General features: G+C 46.5%; 1 protein-coding gene and 1 long non-coding RNA gene across 4 annotated transcripts in view; both read left to right on the forward strand.

Annotated features, from left to right (window-relative positions):
* The first annotated feature begins 1869 nt into the window (after positions 1–1869).
* LOC144122920 (uncharacterized) lies at positions 1870–2654 on the forward strand. Its single transcript, XR_013312946.1, has 2 exons — positions 1870–2035; positions 2583–2654. It is a non-coding gene; the product is annotated as an uncharacterized LOC144122920 (long non-coding RNA).
* Positions 2655–8597: 5943 nt separating this feature from the next.
* The window catches only part of gwl (serine/threonine-protein kinase greatwall), a 130622-nt gene continuing 124868 nt past the window's right edge, over positions 8598–14351 (forward strand). Inside the window, exon 1 of one of the 3 annotated variants that reach the window (XR_013313225.1) lies at positions 8598–13618. Coding sequence is in view for 1 of the 3 variants with exons in the window: in XM_077657282.1 (XP_077513408.1) it covers positions 13604–13618 (15 nt within the window). In the remaining 2 variants the exon portion in view is untranslated. The remainder of the gene's footprint in view (positions 13619–14351) is intronic. The other 2 variants (XM_077657282.1, XM_077657283.1) reach the window with 2 other exon arrangements.

The following is a 14351-nucleotide window of genomic DNA, read 5'->3' on the forward strand; positions in this document are numbered from 1 at the left end:
CAGAGAAGCAAGCTTACACTGCAAAATTAAACCTTGTCTTTCTCTTCCAAATGCAATTAACTAGGAGTCCTGTCCAAAACCATTTCAGGTTATGTGGGCACCCCCAACCTTTTTTATTTCCGTGTAACTCCAGCACTTCTTCACCTTTGTCATTGTAGCCGCTATTGTTCAAGTACCATGCAACATCTTGTTATTAAAGGACCTTTTTAATTGGAAATGAGAGCATGTGCACAGTGTGGAAAGCGCGTGATCTGCCAGGAAACACTAAAGCGGCCCCGAGAAGGGATCTTTATTAAGGATGCCAGCCATCTTGGGCCTCTCCACTTGGCAACGACGACAAAGCGTGTGCGGTCCCTATGGTTAGGCCCCAGCTGTGGAAGCCATCCTCGGACACGACCATGACCTTCGACATCTGATGTTTTTATTTAAAAACACAGGGACCAAAGTCGTGCTGTATGCAGTGCAATCGCCATGTGGTTCCATAATCATCCATTTAGCCCGGCTCTTTGGACGGATTCAGGAAACGACTGAAAAGAACAAAAGTAACGAGCAAACAAAGGTGCGCTGCATAAAAGTTAGAACGTAAAGAGACGAAGGCACGCTGCGCTAATGCTGTAGCGAGGTCTAACATGTAAAATTTCGCGGCTGGCGTCGATTTCTACAAAGCGCGACTAGTGCCTACGGAAATAAACAAAGGCGCACTGGAGATGGGTAAGTCTGTATACAAGCACGAGTTTTTGTCTCTACCAGCGATTTACTAGCTCACACCGCGCGATTTGGATGTCTGGCGTCGATTTCGACAGAGAGGGAATACGGGCACGAAACGGGACGCTCGCGATCTGCCAGGAAACAATGAGGTGGCCCTAAAAAGGGCCGTTTTGCAGGAGCACTTCAACCGCGACCTGCAGCGGCGTGGCGGCGCGGTGAGCAGTAGGCCCAGCAGTGGTCCGTCTTGTGCCCTTTGGCTCCGCACCGACGACACCGGTGCACGACGTACACCTCTCCTGGTCTTGCCCTTGAAGCCGACGCCATCCCTGGTCCGTAGATCTTGACGAGGGCCGCGACGATAATCTTTGACATCTGGTCGATGCCCCGGTCTGCGGCAAACAAGGACAGCATCGGCTCGCCAGAAGCATCCAGGAAACGATGCTGCAAAAAAAGTTACGTTACAAGCGCCGCAATTTGGCGAGTTCTGCACGAGAAAACTTGCGAAAACGTTGTTCAACCCTTACCTCGTGATTGAGAACGTGCACGCCAGACAAGCGCTTCATCGTGGCTGTCAGACGGCGGTTCAGATGGCGACGCCGGCGGTCCTCAAACCGCACCTTATGTGGGTCGTCGTAATGGAGTTGGAGAATTTTGAACACCAGCACGACGTGCTCCTGCAGCAGGAAAACGAGGTCCTGGAATGCGCAAGGCATGTAGGTAAGCGGTACAGCACTTCATGAAGCGAAATTTGAGATAAAATGCGTACCTTTATGTCGCTGGCGATTTCTCGCGGGTCAGCGCCTTTTGGGGGTCGTCGCAATGTCGTGGAAGCAAGAACTGTACAGAAATTTCAGCTGGCTGCGCCGACGAGCGCACCACGCAAAAAAAAAAGCCATACCTGGACAGCTTCCGAAACGCGCGCGCCGCCGCCTACGCTCACGAAGAGAATGCCCGCAGACCACGCACGCCCGGCGGCCGGCCAGCCGGCCCTAGCGATTCCCTAGGCACTCTAGGGACAGGCCGAGAGAGGCGCGGCGAACCCACGTCCGGTTGAGAACGAGGGAGAAGCAGAAAAACGTCACGGAGAAGCGCATCCCATCGACCAATCAGCGTTTCCAGCCCACCTGCACCGAAACGCTTCTGGACAGCCGCCATCTTGGGACGCGTTCCATTTCTCGGCGAAGCAGTCTCATAAGACTGCTTCGCCGAAGTCCACATCGATGCAGGCTAACTTGCTGTCTAAAGATGGCGGAGCTGATGTACGCGGATGAGCGAGTCGTGCTCTTGCGGGCGTCGGACTGTACACGGAGTATAGAAAAGGAAAAATGTGAGTCATTCCATCATGTTATTTAGTACGCAAACTAGTGGCTAATTAATCTTCGTGGACGTGCGATTCCTAGAAGTGAATCACGCAGGAGAAAATCGTGCAGTTGAGAGCTTTGCTACAGCAGCGGACGCTGTAGGTCTGTTTACGTGATCCGGCATCTGACGATGCAGGATCTTAATTAGCACCTTGATTTTAGAGAATACTCGTCGCTGTCGTTGGTTTCCTCGACGGGCGTTAAGACGGCTGGCGTGACGGCTAACAAATGTGTTCTTCTGTTGCTGTATTAGTTGCATCAACTCTTTCGCGTGCATTCTTTTTTATCTCTACACTCTCAGAACAAATACACCGGCATGTTGCGAATTGATTTTAGTCTTTGCAGGATTAAAGATCGTTGCTGTATTTAGGTCTCTCGCTGTCTCCGAGTGCCACGTAGGGCAGACAGCAGGTTTAATGTCACGTATGTGTTTTCCTGTTGCAGTGTATATTAGCCGTATCGCATTTCGCGCATATTGATTACAGTCTTTCGTATTCTTTCTTATGTTTACAGGACCGTCTGAACGAGCACGTTCGAGGAGCATGTACAGTTGAGCATCAATAATAAAAGAATAATCGCATATCTCTTTAGCGTCGTCTTCGGAGAGCGGCCCCGTCTGCTACGGACCTCCTCCACCCCGCGACGTCACGAAGATGCGGTGGCGCTTATGTTAGCAGCGACTTTCGCTTGGTAGGCAAAACAGGTTCCGCTTGCCCGTGCCTACCGCAGCTGCCGCAGCTACCGGCGGCTGCTTCAAGCCTGTGCACTGCAGAAGCAGCATGTATTGACCAGCTGCGTCACTGCTGGATCCGCGTAGTAGCATAAAAAATATTAAATTAGCCTCGATAGGTTTCTCGCGCATAAATGCCGCATTCGGAAACTGGCTAACAGGCATTGGGCCACTGTAGTAAAGCGCGAAGTCTGGGAGTCGATAGGCACTGCCACTCAATGCACTTAATAGCATGCAAGTTACTGCGTTCATTCACCTGAACTTCAGGATAGTAGGCTGATAATTGCTCAAGGAAAAAAAAGACATATGCAGCTGCACATGTACTTATCACCTTGAGCCGGAGTGCACGGGGCGCCGACAGGTTCACTCGCCCCCAAGGAATGCGTTCTTTTGTTAATAGCACACCATGTTTTAATGGCGCGTTTTATGACATTTAATATTTACTTGAAACTGTTTCTTGATATGACGACGCAATTATTTCATTCGAGTAGAAAGAAGTCTGGTAAGTTGTGTCAATCTTGCGCGGTCGCGTTGGTGTGCTTAGAATAGCGTACCTTAAGTATGCTAAACGCCATATGCTTTTTCACTGCATCATGCATGTGTCATGTTTCATGAGGTAGTACATGATCGCGAAACTTGTTTGGAAAGAAGCAGCCGCAGGCGTGCGGCTAACAGACACGTGGCGAGATTGAGAGGGGACGCGGCAATGAAAAGTGCTTTCGTTATTCATGCATGCGATATGTAACTAAACTTGGTGCAAATATGAAATTCCTACGCTAGTTTCAGTAATTCCTTTTATTTATAGCTATACCTGGTGCAGTTCTGGGTAATTATAACACCGTCGTCAAGTCCCCCCAAGGTCTAAATAACTGAGTAGATAGTGCGCAGTTTTTTTATGCCAGCATGTACATAAAGCCCTGTTCTGTACGATGACGCGATTAGTTCTTTTTCTATATGACAGTATTTATGCACGCATAGTTACATGAAAACGTTTCTTACAAGAAATAACTAACACAGTACTGCACGTGTAGGGTATAAAATCGAGATATTTATTACGCTCCTCTACGTCTCAGGAATAGTTTGCGACAAATGGAATCATTTTATTTTCATGCGAATTACGAAGGTGAGTGATCCAGTCGCAGAAAATGTGAGAGGTCGCAAAACGAACCTTAAAGTTTATTCTCTCATTTATGGCATCTTCGCTTTCGCTTTGGTCAAAGAAATGCGGCACTGAAATCAAAGAAATTACCTCACAATTTTTGACGACCACACTAATAAAAAGCGTAATTTATAAATTTGTACTCAATATTTTGCTATAATTTTTCGTCACGAAACTAGACTTCAGGGATATAGGAAAGAAAATAATTCTAGAAATCAACAATTTTCACCAAATCGACCAGCTTAACAAGAGGACAAGTTGGCCTGGCTGGTGCGTGGTCATGCGGCTAAAAACAGCGCTAAGCGAGACAGGAGATCAGGGACACGACGCTGTCCCCACTTTTCGCACAGCGCGACACGTACGTATGTCAGCAGACGATGAGCGCATGTCTGCTCCGACGAAACAAGGCCAGCACTTCCCCTCACTATTGTCCCGAAGTAAAATCATTCCGGCTAGTGCAGAGTGTCAAAACTTGTTTTATTCAATGCCTGGCGCATAAATAAACGACAGGAACGCTTTCTACACGTTTACTACTAACCATATATACAATACAGTGCAAACTATTTCTCTTTATAGGCCGCACGTGGCCAACGCGAGCTCGTGTACTTCAACAAATTACTAAGTTGGAAGCATCGACCATTGCTATGATTCGCAGAAGCTGGAAACGCGCCTACAAGGCTTGAAAACCCGAGCTCAACACCTATCCGCGACGCCACTCCCCGACCTTTTGCCTACCACGAGCTCGCTAGCGACTGCAGCGCCACCTCGTTTGTTTACAAACATGCAGGAGGTCTACAAGTAGACTGACCGATAGGCACATCCACCAGTCCGGTTTACGCGCGAAGTCATTGCAGAAGAAATGTGTAAACTTGTTGAAAACACGTTTTTAATTATCGTTATTGCTCACTTTTTGAAAAATAGCAGTACAACTGTTCATAAGCTTTAGTTACATTATTATGCCGCGAGGCGGCGTGAGCAGTAGACAAGAGCAGTAGACAAGAGCAGTAGACAAGAGGGTAATTAGGCTATTGAGTCGACGACTAAGATACGAGGTGATGGAGGTCAACAGGGAAGTGTACGAGGTTAGGCCCCACCCTTTTGCACAGGATGGCATCCACTACGGTGGTGCCACTGGCAAGAAGGTGGGTAGTAGGATAGGTCGCCAGGCAACAGCTTTTTTGGGGGGACCCAGAGCTCTGAAGGAACCAGTGTAGAGAAGGAAGAATTAAGATCAAACGGACAATGGAACCATAGGGGAAGAAAGAGACGCAAGCGCCAGGGCCAAGTTAATTCAGATATAGGTTTCATTAACATGCAAGGTGGCAGGAATAGACTGAAATGGGAGGAAATAGAAGAACAGTTAAGACAGGAGGAATTAATGGTATATGGTTTAGCGGAAACACATCTTAGAGACATGGAGCAACCACCCTGTAACCCAGACTACGCATGGGAATATTGCAATAGAACAGAGGGCAGCAGAAAGGGAGGTGGAATTGGGGCATTCATTCATAAAAGTATGAATTTTCAAAGGGTTAGACTGGGATGCAGGGAACATTTATGGCTAAAAGGAACAGTGGCAGGCAAGCAAACACTCCTTGGCTTTGTATACCTGTGGACAGGGGTTAATGCCAAAGAGGAAAACAGGAAAATGTTAGAATGTATTGCAAGCGACATTGATGAGCTAGGAGGACAGGGCGAGATAATTATATTAGGCGACATGAATGCACACATAGAAGACCTGGATGGGTACACGGATTCGACAGGAAGCATGCTGCAGGACATGTGTGACAGGCATGATTTAGTTGTATGCAACAGCACCGAGAAGTGTGAAGGGCTCATAACATGGGAGGCGGGGAGTCTGCACTCGACGATAGATTATGCACTAATGTCACAGAGGATGTATAACAGATTAGGGGTAATGAGCATAGATGAAGATGGTTCCAGAAGTCTAGGTAGTGACCACAAGCGTATCAAGTTGAGCTTCAGAAGAAAAAGCAATGTAGGACTGAATCAAGATAAACAATCAGGGGGAAATTTTTACTCAGAAAAGCAATTGGAAGTAGCAGCCAAACAAATCGAGAAAGTAATTTTTGAGGATAGTGAAACAGAATGGACTTATACCAAATTAACTCGATTACTGGAGCTAGAGCTAGCTAAGGTGGGAGTAAAGCTAAAAGGGAAAAGATGCAAACCCAAGAGTTGGTGGGATGAGGAGGTCAAGAGGGCAATAGAAAAGCGCAAGGAAGCATCCAGGGAACACAGATATTCCAAGAAGAGGGGGGAACCAAAACCCGAAGTAGATAGAAAATGGGATACCTTCATTAAGTGTAGAAGGGACGCATCCTATTTGATTAATGAGAAAATTAGAAGAAAGGGTGCCCAATGGATGTCAAAAGTAAATAAAAAGGATAGAAAAGCAGCCCAAAAATTCTGGAAACATCTAAATGCAATGAGTAATAAAACTAGGCTAGAACAAAGGTTTATTGTTACAGATGAGGGTATTCGACTAGAAGGGGATGAAGCAATAAAACACATAGGAACAAGGATGACGGAAAAATTTTCAGCAAAGCACGTGGTACATAATTTATCGAAGGAGGATAGACCGGTTACAGCAATAGCTTCACTTGAGCAAGGAGAGTGGGAAAGGGCAGAGAAGAAGGTTCCTAGTGGCACATCAACAGGACCAGATGGTATCCCGATTATGTTGATAAAGAAGTTAGGACCAAAATCCAAGCAAACATTAATACAGGTAGTGAACAAAATGATAGTGGATGAGAAAGTCCCCGATGAATGGCGATTAAGTAGAATGAACATGATATATAAGGGAAAGGGGGACAAAGCAGACGTAAGTAACTATCGCCCCATAACAGTGACGTCTGTGGTTTACAGGGTGGTGATGCAAATTATAAAGGATAGACTGCAGGCTTGGGTGGAGAACGAGGGGGTGCTAGGGGAACTACAGAATGGGTTCCGGAAACAAAGGAGGTTGGAGGACAATCTATTTTCATTGACACAGTGTATAGAAATTGCGGAAAAGGAACATAGGCCCTTATTGCTAGCATTTCTGGATATTAGGGGAGCCTATGACAACGTTACTCAGGAGCATTTGTGGGACATATTGGGCACATTGGATGTGGAAAATGGAGTAATTAATCTTTTAAAAGATATATATAGAGGTAACAGAGTGCTCATAAAATGGGAAAAAAATGTATCAGGGCCTGTAGAGATACAGCTGGGGCTTAGACAAGGATGTCCTCTGTCCCCTTTGTTGTTCATGTTGTACCTGCAAGGTTTGGAAGCCAAGCTAGAGGGGAGTGGACTAGGCTTCAACCTATCTTTTTTCAAGCAAGGGGAATTGATTAAACAGACATTACCGGGACTAATATACGCGGACGATATAGTGATAATGGCTGACAACAAGGAAGACCTGCAGAAGTTGTTAGACATATGCAGTACAGAGGGAGATAGATTAGGCTTCAAGTATAGTAAGGAAAAATCTGCAGTCATGATATTTAATGAGGAGGGCGGCGAGCATAGAATACAGGAGTTCGTGCTAAAAGTAGTGAATGAGTACAAGTATCTTGGGGTATGGATAAATAACAGTGTTGAGTATCTGACAGAGCATGAAAAATATGTAATGAATAAAGCTAGTAGGAATGCAGCTGTCATGAAAAATAGGGCACTGTGGAATTACAATAGGTATGAGGTGGTAAGAGGGATCTGGAAAGGGGTGATGGTCCCTAGCCTGACCTTCGGGAATGCGGTCCTGTGTATGAGGCCAGATGTTCAAGCAAGGCTGGAAATTAGGCAACGGGGAGTAGGGAGGTTAGCTTTGGGAGCACATGGCAATACACCAAATCAGGGGGTACAGGGTGATATGGGATGGGCGTCTTTCGAGAGCAGAGAGGCTAGCAGTAAGATAGCATTTGAGGAACGATTGAGAAGGATGGAGGAAAAGCGGTGGGCTAGGAAAGTTTTCAGATACCTGTATATAAAGAATGTTGACACGAAATGGAGAAAGCGAACTAGAAAATTGACAAGCAAATATCTGGACAGCAGTAAGGGGGCAAATCAGCAATTATCGGTTAAGAAAAAGGTTAAAGGAACAGAGAGAGCTTTGTGGAAAACAGGGATGCTGACGAAATCGGCACTAGAAACATACCGGACCTTTAAACAGGAAATTGTCAAAGAAAATATCTATGATAATTGTAGGGGAAGTTCTTTGTTGTTTGAGGCCAGGACTGGAGTTTTGCGGACTAAGAAGTATAGAGTCAGGTACCAGGGGATAGACACTTTGTGCATTGCGTGCGGAGAGGAGGAGGGAACGGCTGAACACTTGATACTTTTCTGTAAAGGGCTTCACCCTACAGTGGAAGGCAGCGGGGCTGACTTACCCAAGGCATTGGGGTTTAGGGATAGTGAAGGGAAAGTGGATTTTAAGAGGTTAGAAGTAACCAAGCGAAGGTTATCTGATTGGTGGCTAAAAGCAAGACAGGAGTAAAATTTCACAAGACATGGCTAGGTGGCTTGAGCCACCGCCCGATGTAAAGGGTTCAGCCGTATCCATCCATCCATCCATCCATCCATCCATCCAGCAGTAGACAGAGGGCGCTGCTTGTCGGGAGGAACGTGGCTGGGAGCTGCAGCGACTACGTCCGAAGCTAAGTGTTTTTGGTATTTTGCACTTTATACATGCTGTCGGGCGGTAGTTTTAAACCGAGTTAAGTGTAGGGAGGCCAGCGGAGGTGTGTGAGAATAATTTTTAGCGGGTTTTTACGTTGCGCAGGGTCAAGGGCTATCGGCATAGGAATTTTGGCGAGCTTTCACAAGGCGTAGCCGGCCGGACGATGGGTCGGCAAGATAGGAAAGTTAAGGAGGACGAGGACGGGGAGTCAGTACAGTGCCAGGAGTGCGACCGTTGGTGTTACTTAGATGAGACTGGGTTCGGGAGCTTAGCCGAGGCGGATGAGGCTAGCTTCGTGTGTAAGATGTGCAAGCGGTTTGGGGACGCCGTTCATGCGTTAAAAGGGGAATGGGAAGCTGGGTTTAATGCACTTAATGCGGACTGGCAGGTCGAACGAGAGGCACGGATTAAGCTGGAAGCTCAGGTCGCCGATTTGATTAAAAAGGAGGAGAATAATGCCGCCCTGTTGAAGCGAATGGTGGGCGAGATTAAAGAAGAGCGGGAAAAGCGGATCCAACTAGAAAAACAGGTTGAAGCGCTCAGGTCGCGGCCGGCTGGGCACCCCAGTTCGGAGAAGTGTCAGGCGGGGGACGAGGCTCGTCAATCGTACAGTGCTGTAGTGCAGCGAGCATCGAGTGAGAAAAATGAGAACGCAATGAAAAAGGTTAAAGCGGGCATGGAAACTCGCGACAATAGCGTACAGCGGCAGGAGAGGCAGCTAGAGCGATCCGGAGGCCAACAGATGGAATTAGGAAGCGAACGTTTGGGGCGCAGGAGAGTTCTTGTGGTCGGGGACTCGAATGTAGCGAGGGTTGAGGGAGGCGTTCTGACGGCAGTGAAGGCAGACAGGCGGGTGCAGGTGGAGGCTCAGTCGGGAAAGTGCATGGTGGATGCAATGGCCAGAGCCCGGGAGGTGGTGGTGGGCAGCATGGATGGCGAACACCTTGTGGTCATCCATGCTGGTCTCAATGATGTACTGCAGGGGAGGAGCCAGAATCTTGAGATGCAGTTGGAGGTGGGGATGCGTAGGCTTAGAGAGGCCTCTGGGAGTGTGCATGTGACCATATGCACAATCCCAGAGGTCCAGAGACAGGCTCGCGAAACGGAAAGGAGGGTCGTGGAGACTAATCGGGTAATTAGGCTATTGAGTCGACGACTAAGATACGAGGTGATGGAGGTGAACAGGGAAGTGTATGAGGTTAGGCCCCACCCTTTTGCACAGGATGGCATCCACTACGGTGGTGCCACTGGCAAGAAGGTGGGCAGTAGGATAGGTCGCCAGGCAACAGCTTTTTTGGGGGGACCCAGAGCTCTGATGGAACCAGTGTAGAGAAGGAAGAATTAAGATCAAACGGACAATGGAACCATAGGGGAAGAAAGAGACGCAAGCGCCAGGGCCAAGTTAATTCAGATATAGGTTTCATTAACATGCAAGGTGGCAGGAATAGACTGAAATGGGAGGAAATAGAAGAACAGTTAAGACAGGAGGAATTAATGGTATATGGTTTAGCGGAAACACATCTTAGAGACATGGAGCAACCACCCTGTAACCCAGACTACGCATGGGAATATTGCAATAGAACAGAGGGCAGCAGAAAGGGAGGTGGAATTGGGGCATTCATTCATAAAAGTATGAATTTTCAAAGGGTTAGACTGGGATGCAGGGAACATTTATGGCTAAAAGGAACAGTGGCAGGCAAGCTAACACTCCTTGGCTTTGTATACCTGTGGACAGGGGTCAATGCCAGAGAGGAAAACAGGAAAATGTTAGAATGTATTGCAAGCGACATTGATGAGCTAGGAGGACAGGGCGAGATAATTATATTAGGTGACATGAATGCACACATAGAAGACCTGGATGGGTACACGGATTCGACAGGAAGCATGCTGCAGGACATGTGTGACAGGCATGATTTAGTTGTATGCAACAGCACCGAGAAGTGTGAAGGGCTCATAACATGGGAGGCGGGGAGTCTGCACTCGACGATAGATTATGCACTAATGTCACAGAGGATGTAGAACAGATTAGGGGTAATGAGCATAGATGAAGATGGTTCCAGAAGTCTAGGTAGTGACCACAAGCGTATCAAGTTGAGCTTCAGAGGAAAAAGCAATGTAGGACTGAAGCAAGATGAACAATCAGGGGGAAATTTTTACTCAGAAAAGCAATTGGAAGTAGCAGCCAAAAGAATCGAGAAAGTAATTTTTGAGGATAGTGAAACAGAATGGACTTATACCAAATTAACTCGATTACTGGAGCTAGAGCTAGCTAAGGTGCGAGTAAAGTTAAAAGGGAAAAGACGCAAACCCAAGAGTTGGTGGGATGAGGAGGTCAAGAGGGCAATAGAAAAGCGCAAGGAAGCATCCAGAGAACACAGATATTCCAAGAAGAGGGGGGAACCAAAACCCGAAGTAGACAGAAAATGGGATACCTTCATAAAGTGTTGAAGGGACGCATCCTATTTGATTAATGAGAAAATTCGAAGAAAGGGTGCCCAATGGATGTCAAAAGTAAATAAAAAGGATAGAAAAGCAGCCCAAAAATTCTGGAAACATCTAAATGCAATGAGTAATAAAACTAGGCTAGAACAAAGGTTTATTGTTACAGATGAGGGTATTCGACTAGAAGGGGATGAAGCAATAAAACACATAGGAACAAGGATGACGGAAAAATTTGCAGCAAAGCACGTGGTACATAGTTTATCGAAGGAGGATAGACCGGTTACAGCAATAGCTTCACTTGAGCAAGGAGAGTGGGAAAGGGCAGAGAAGAAGGTTCCTAGTGGCACATCAACAGGACCAGATGGGATCCCGATTATGTTGATAAAGAAGTTAGGACCAAAATCCAAGCAAACATTAATACAGGTAGTGAACAAAATGATAGTGGATGAGAAAGTCCCCGATGAATGGCGATTAAGTAGAATGAACATGATATATAAGGGAAAGGGGGACAAAGCAGACATAAGTAACTATCGCCCCATAACAGTGACATCTGTGGTTTACAGGGTGGTGATGCAAATTATAAAGGATAGACTGCAGGCTTGGGTGGAGAACGAGGGGGTGTTAGGGGAACTACAGAATGGGTTCCGGAAACAAAGGAGGTTGGAGGACAATCTATTTTCATTGACACAGTGTATAGAAATTGCGGAAAAGGAACATAGGCCCTTATTGCTAGCATTTCTGGATATTAGGGGAGCCTATGACAACGTTCCTCAGGAGCATTTGTGGGACATATTGGGCACATTGGATGTGGAAAATGGAGTAATTAATCTTTTAAAAGATATATATAGAGGTAACAGAGTGCTCATAAAATGGGAAAAAAAATGTATCAGGGCCTGTAGAGATACAGCTGGGGCTTAGACAAGGATGTCCTCTGTCCCCTTTGTTGTTCATGTTGTACCTGCAAGGTTTGGAAGCCAAGCTAGAGGGGAGTGGACTAGGCTTCAACCTATCTTTTTTCAAGCAAGGGGAATTGATTAAACAGACATTACCGGGACTAATATACGCGGACGATATAGTGATAATGGCTGACAACAAGGAAGACCTGCAGAAGTTGTTAGACATATGCAGTACAGAGGGAGATAGATTAGGCTTCAAGTATAGTAAGGAAAAATCTGCAGTCATGATATTTAATGAGGAGGGCGGCGAGCATAGAATACAGGAGTTCGTGCTAAAAGTAGTGAATGAGTACAAGTATCTTGGGGTGTGGATAAATAACAGTGCTGAGTATCTGACAGAGCATGAAATATATGTAATGAATAAAGCTAGTAGGAATGCAGCTGTCATGAAAAATAGGGCACTGTGGAATTACAATAGGTATGAGGTGGTAAGAGGGATCTGGAAAGGGGTGATGGTCCCTAGCCTGACCTTCGGGAATGCGGTCCTGTGTATGAGGCCAGATGTTCAAGCAAGGCTGGAAATTAGGCAACGGGGAGTAGGGAGGTTAGCTTTGGGAGCACATGGCAATACACCAAATCAGGGGGTACAGGGGGATATGGGATGGGCGTCTTTCGAGAGCAGAGAGGCTAGCAGTAAGATGGCATTTGAGGAACGATTGAGAAGGATGGAGGAAAAGCGGTGGGCTAGGAAAGTTTTCAGATACCTGTATATAAAGAATGTTGACACGAAATGGAGAAAGCGAACTAGAAAATTGACAAGCAAATATCTGGACAGCAGTAAGGGGGCAAATCAGCATTTATCGGTTAAGAAAAAGGTTAAAGGAACAGAGAGAGCGTTGTGGAAAACAGGGATGCTGACGAAATCGGCACTGGAAACATACCGGACCTTTAAACAGGAAATTGTCAAAGAAAATATCTATGATAATTTTAGGGGAAGTTCTTTGCTGTTTGAGGCCAGGACTGGAGTTTTGCGGACTAAGACGTATAGAGTCAGGTACCAGGAGATAGACACTTTGTGCATTGCGTGCGGAGAGGAGGAGGAAACGGCTGAACACTTGATACTTTTCTGTAAAGGGCTTCACCCTACAGTGGAAGGCAGCGGGGCTGACTTACCCAAGGCATTGGGGTTTAGGGATAGTGAGGGGAAAGTGGATTTTAAGAGGTTAGAAGTAACCAAGCGAAGGTTATCTGATTGGTGGCTAAAAGCAAGACAGGAGTAAAATTTCACAAGACATGGCTAGGTGGCTTGAGCCACCGCCCGATGTAAAGGGTTCAGCCGTATCCATCCATCCATCCATCCATTCCAATACATGGACATGTAGACTGCTTCCTAGACGTCACACTAGACGTCTTGTTAGACGTCTAGAGTATTGGAACGCAGCCCCTGAAACTTGAATTGCTTGAATGCAGGTTCTGACTTGCAAGCGTCAAAATTGGGCCCGTCTTCGAAGTTTCGAGCTTTGCCATGGTGTTGCAATCGTCTAGAAGCTCTCGATCGATGGCGCACGTACTGTGGCGGCATGCATGACGCGTGAGAGCTCCTGGACAGAAGAAGCGCTGTAAATGTCTGCCGTCAAGGTTAGTCGTTGCTTGCCTTTCCTTTTTCGGTGACGTGGCTTTGCACTGCAACCGCTGTAACGCCCAACAGTCTTGTTTTGCGGGCCTGACCCGCGGCTGTTGCATTCATTGCGATGTTGCTGCACCGGGCACGTTGGAAGGTTCTGGAAAGAAAAGCCTCGGTGCCAAATGTAACCCGGTCCTTGCTGCGTGCATTCATTTTACAACTGCCGCGGTCCTTGCAAGTGGCTGGAGTTTAGCGACATGGCTCCAACAGTCAATTTCCGTCGGGACTGCAGGAAGCAGCAATCATTCAACGTACCGACGGTGCACTTCCGTTTTTTTCTTATTTCATACTGTAAGTCCCATCAGAAACTGTAACAGGAAGGGCTCTGAATGATACAGTTGTAGTGCACATGTTGGTAAGTAAACAATTTGAACAATAACATATGGCAAAAATAGTTACAAAATCGGTTAGAGAATTCAAGTTGAGGTACAAATAATAGGCGGCAAACATGATGATATGCATACCAAAAAAGGAAATCGGCTGCAGTTAGTGTTGTATTTTCAACCTGGGCACAAACAAAACGGTAAAAATAAACAGGGCAGAAAAGTGTGGAAAATGGGAATAACTATGGGAAACAAACAGGTGATCTATAACCAGGGCACTGAACGCATCTAATGATGAGCTGTTAGTAATGTCTATGTTTAGATTGTTCCATTCTCGTGTAGCTCGAGGAAAAAAAATGAGTAC

Source organism: Amblyomma americanum, chromosome 3 (assembly GCF_052857255.1).
Source record: "Amblyomma americanum isolate KBUSLIRL-KWMA chromosome 3, ASM5285725v1, whole genome shotgun sequence".
Taxonomy (NCBI): Eukaryota; Metazoa; Arthropoda; class Arachnida; order Ixodida; family Ixodidae; genus Amblyomma; species Amblyomma americanum.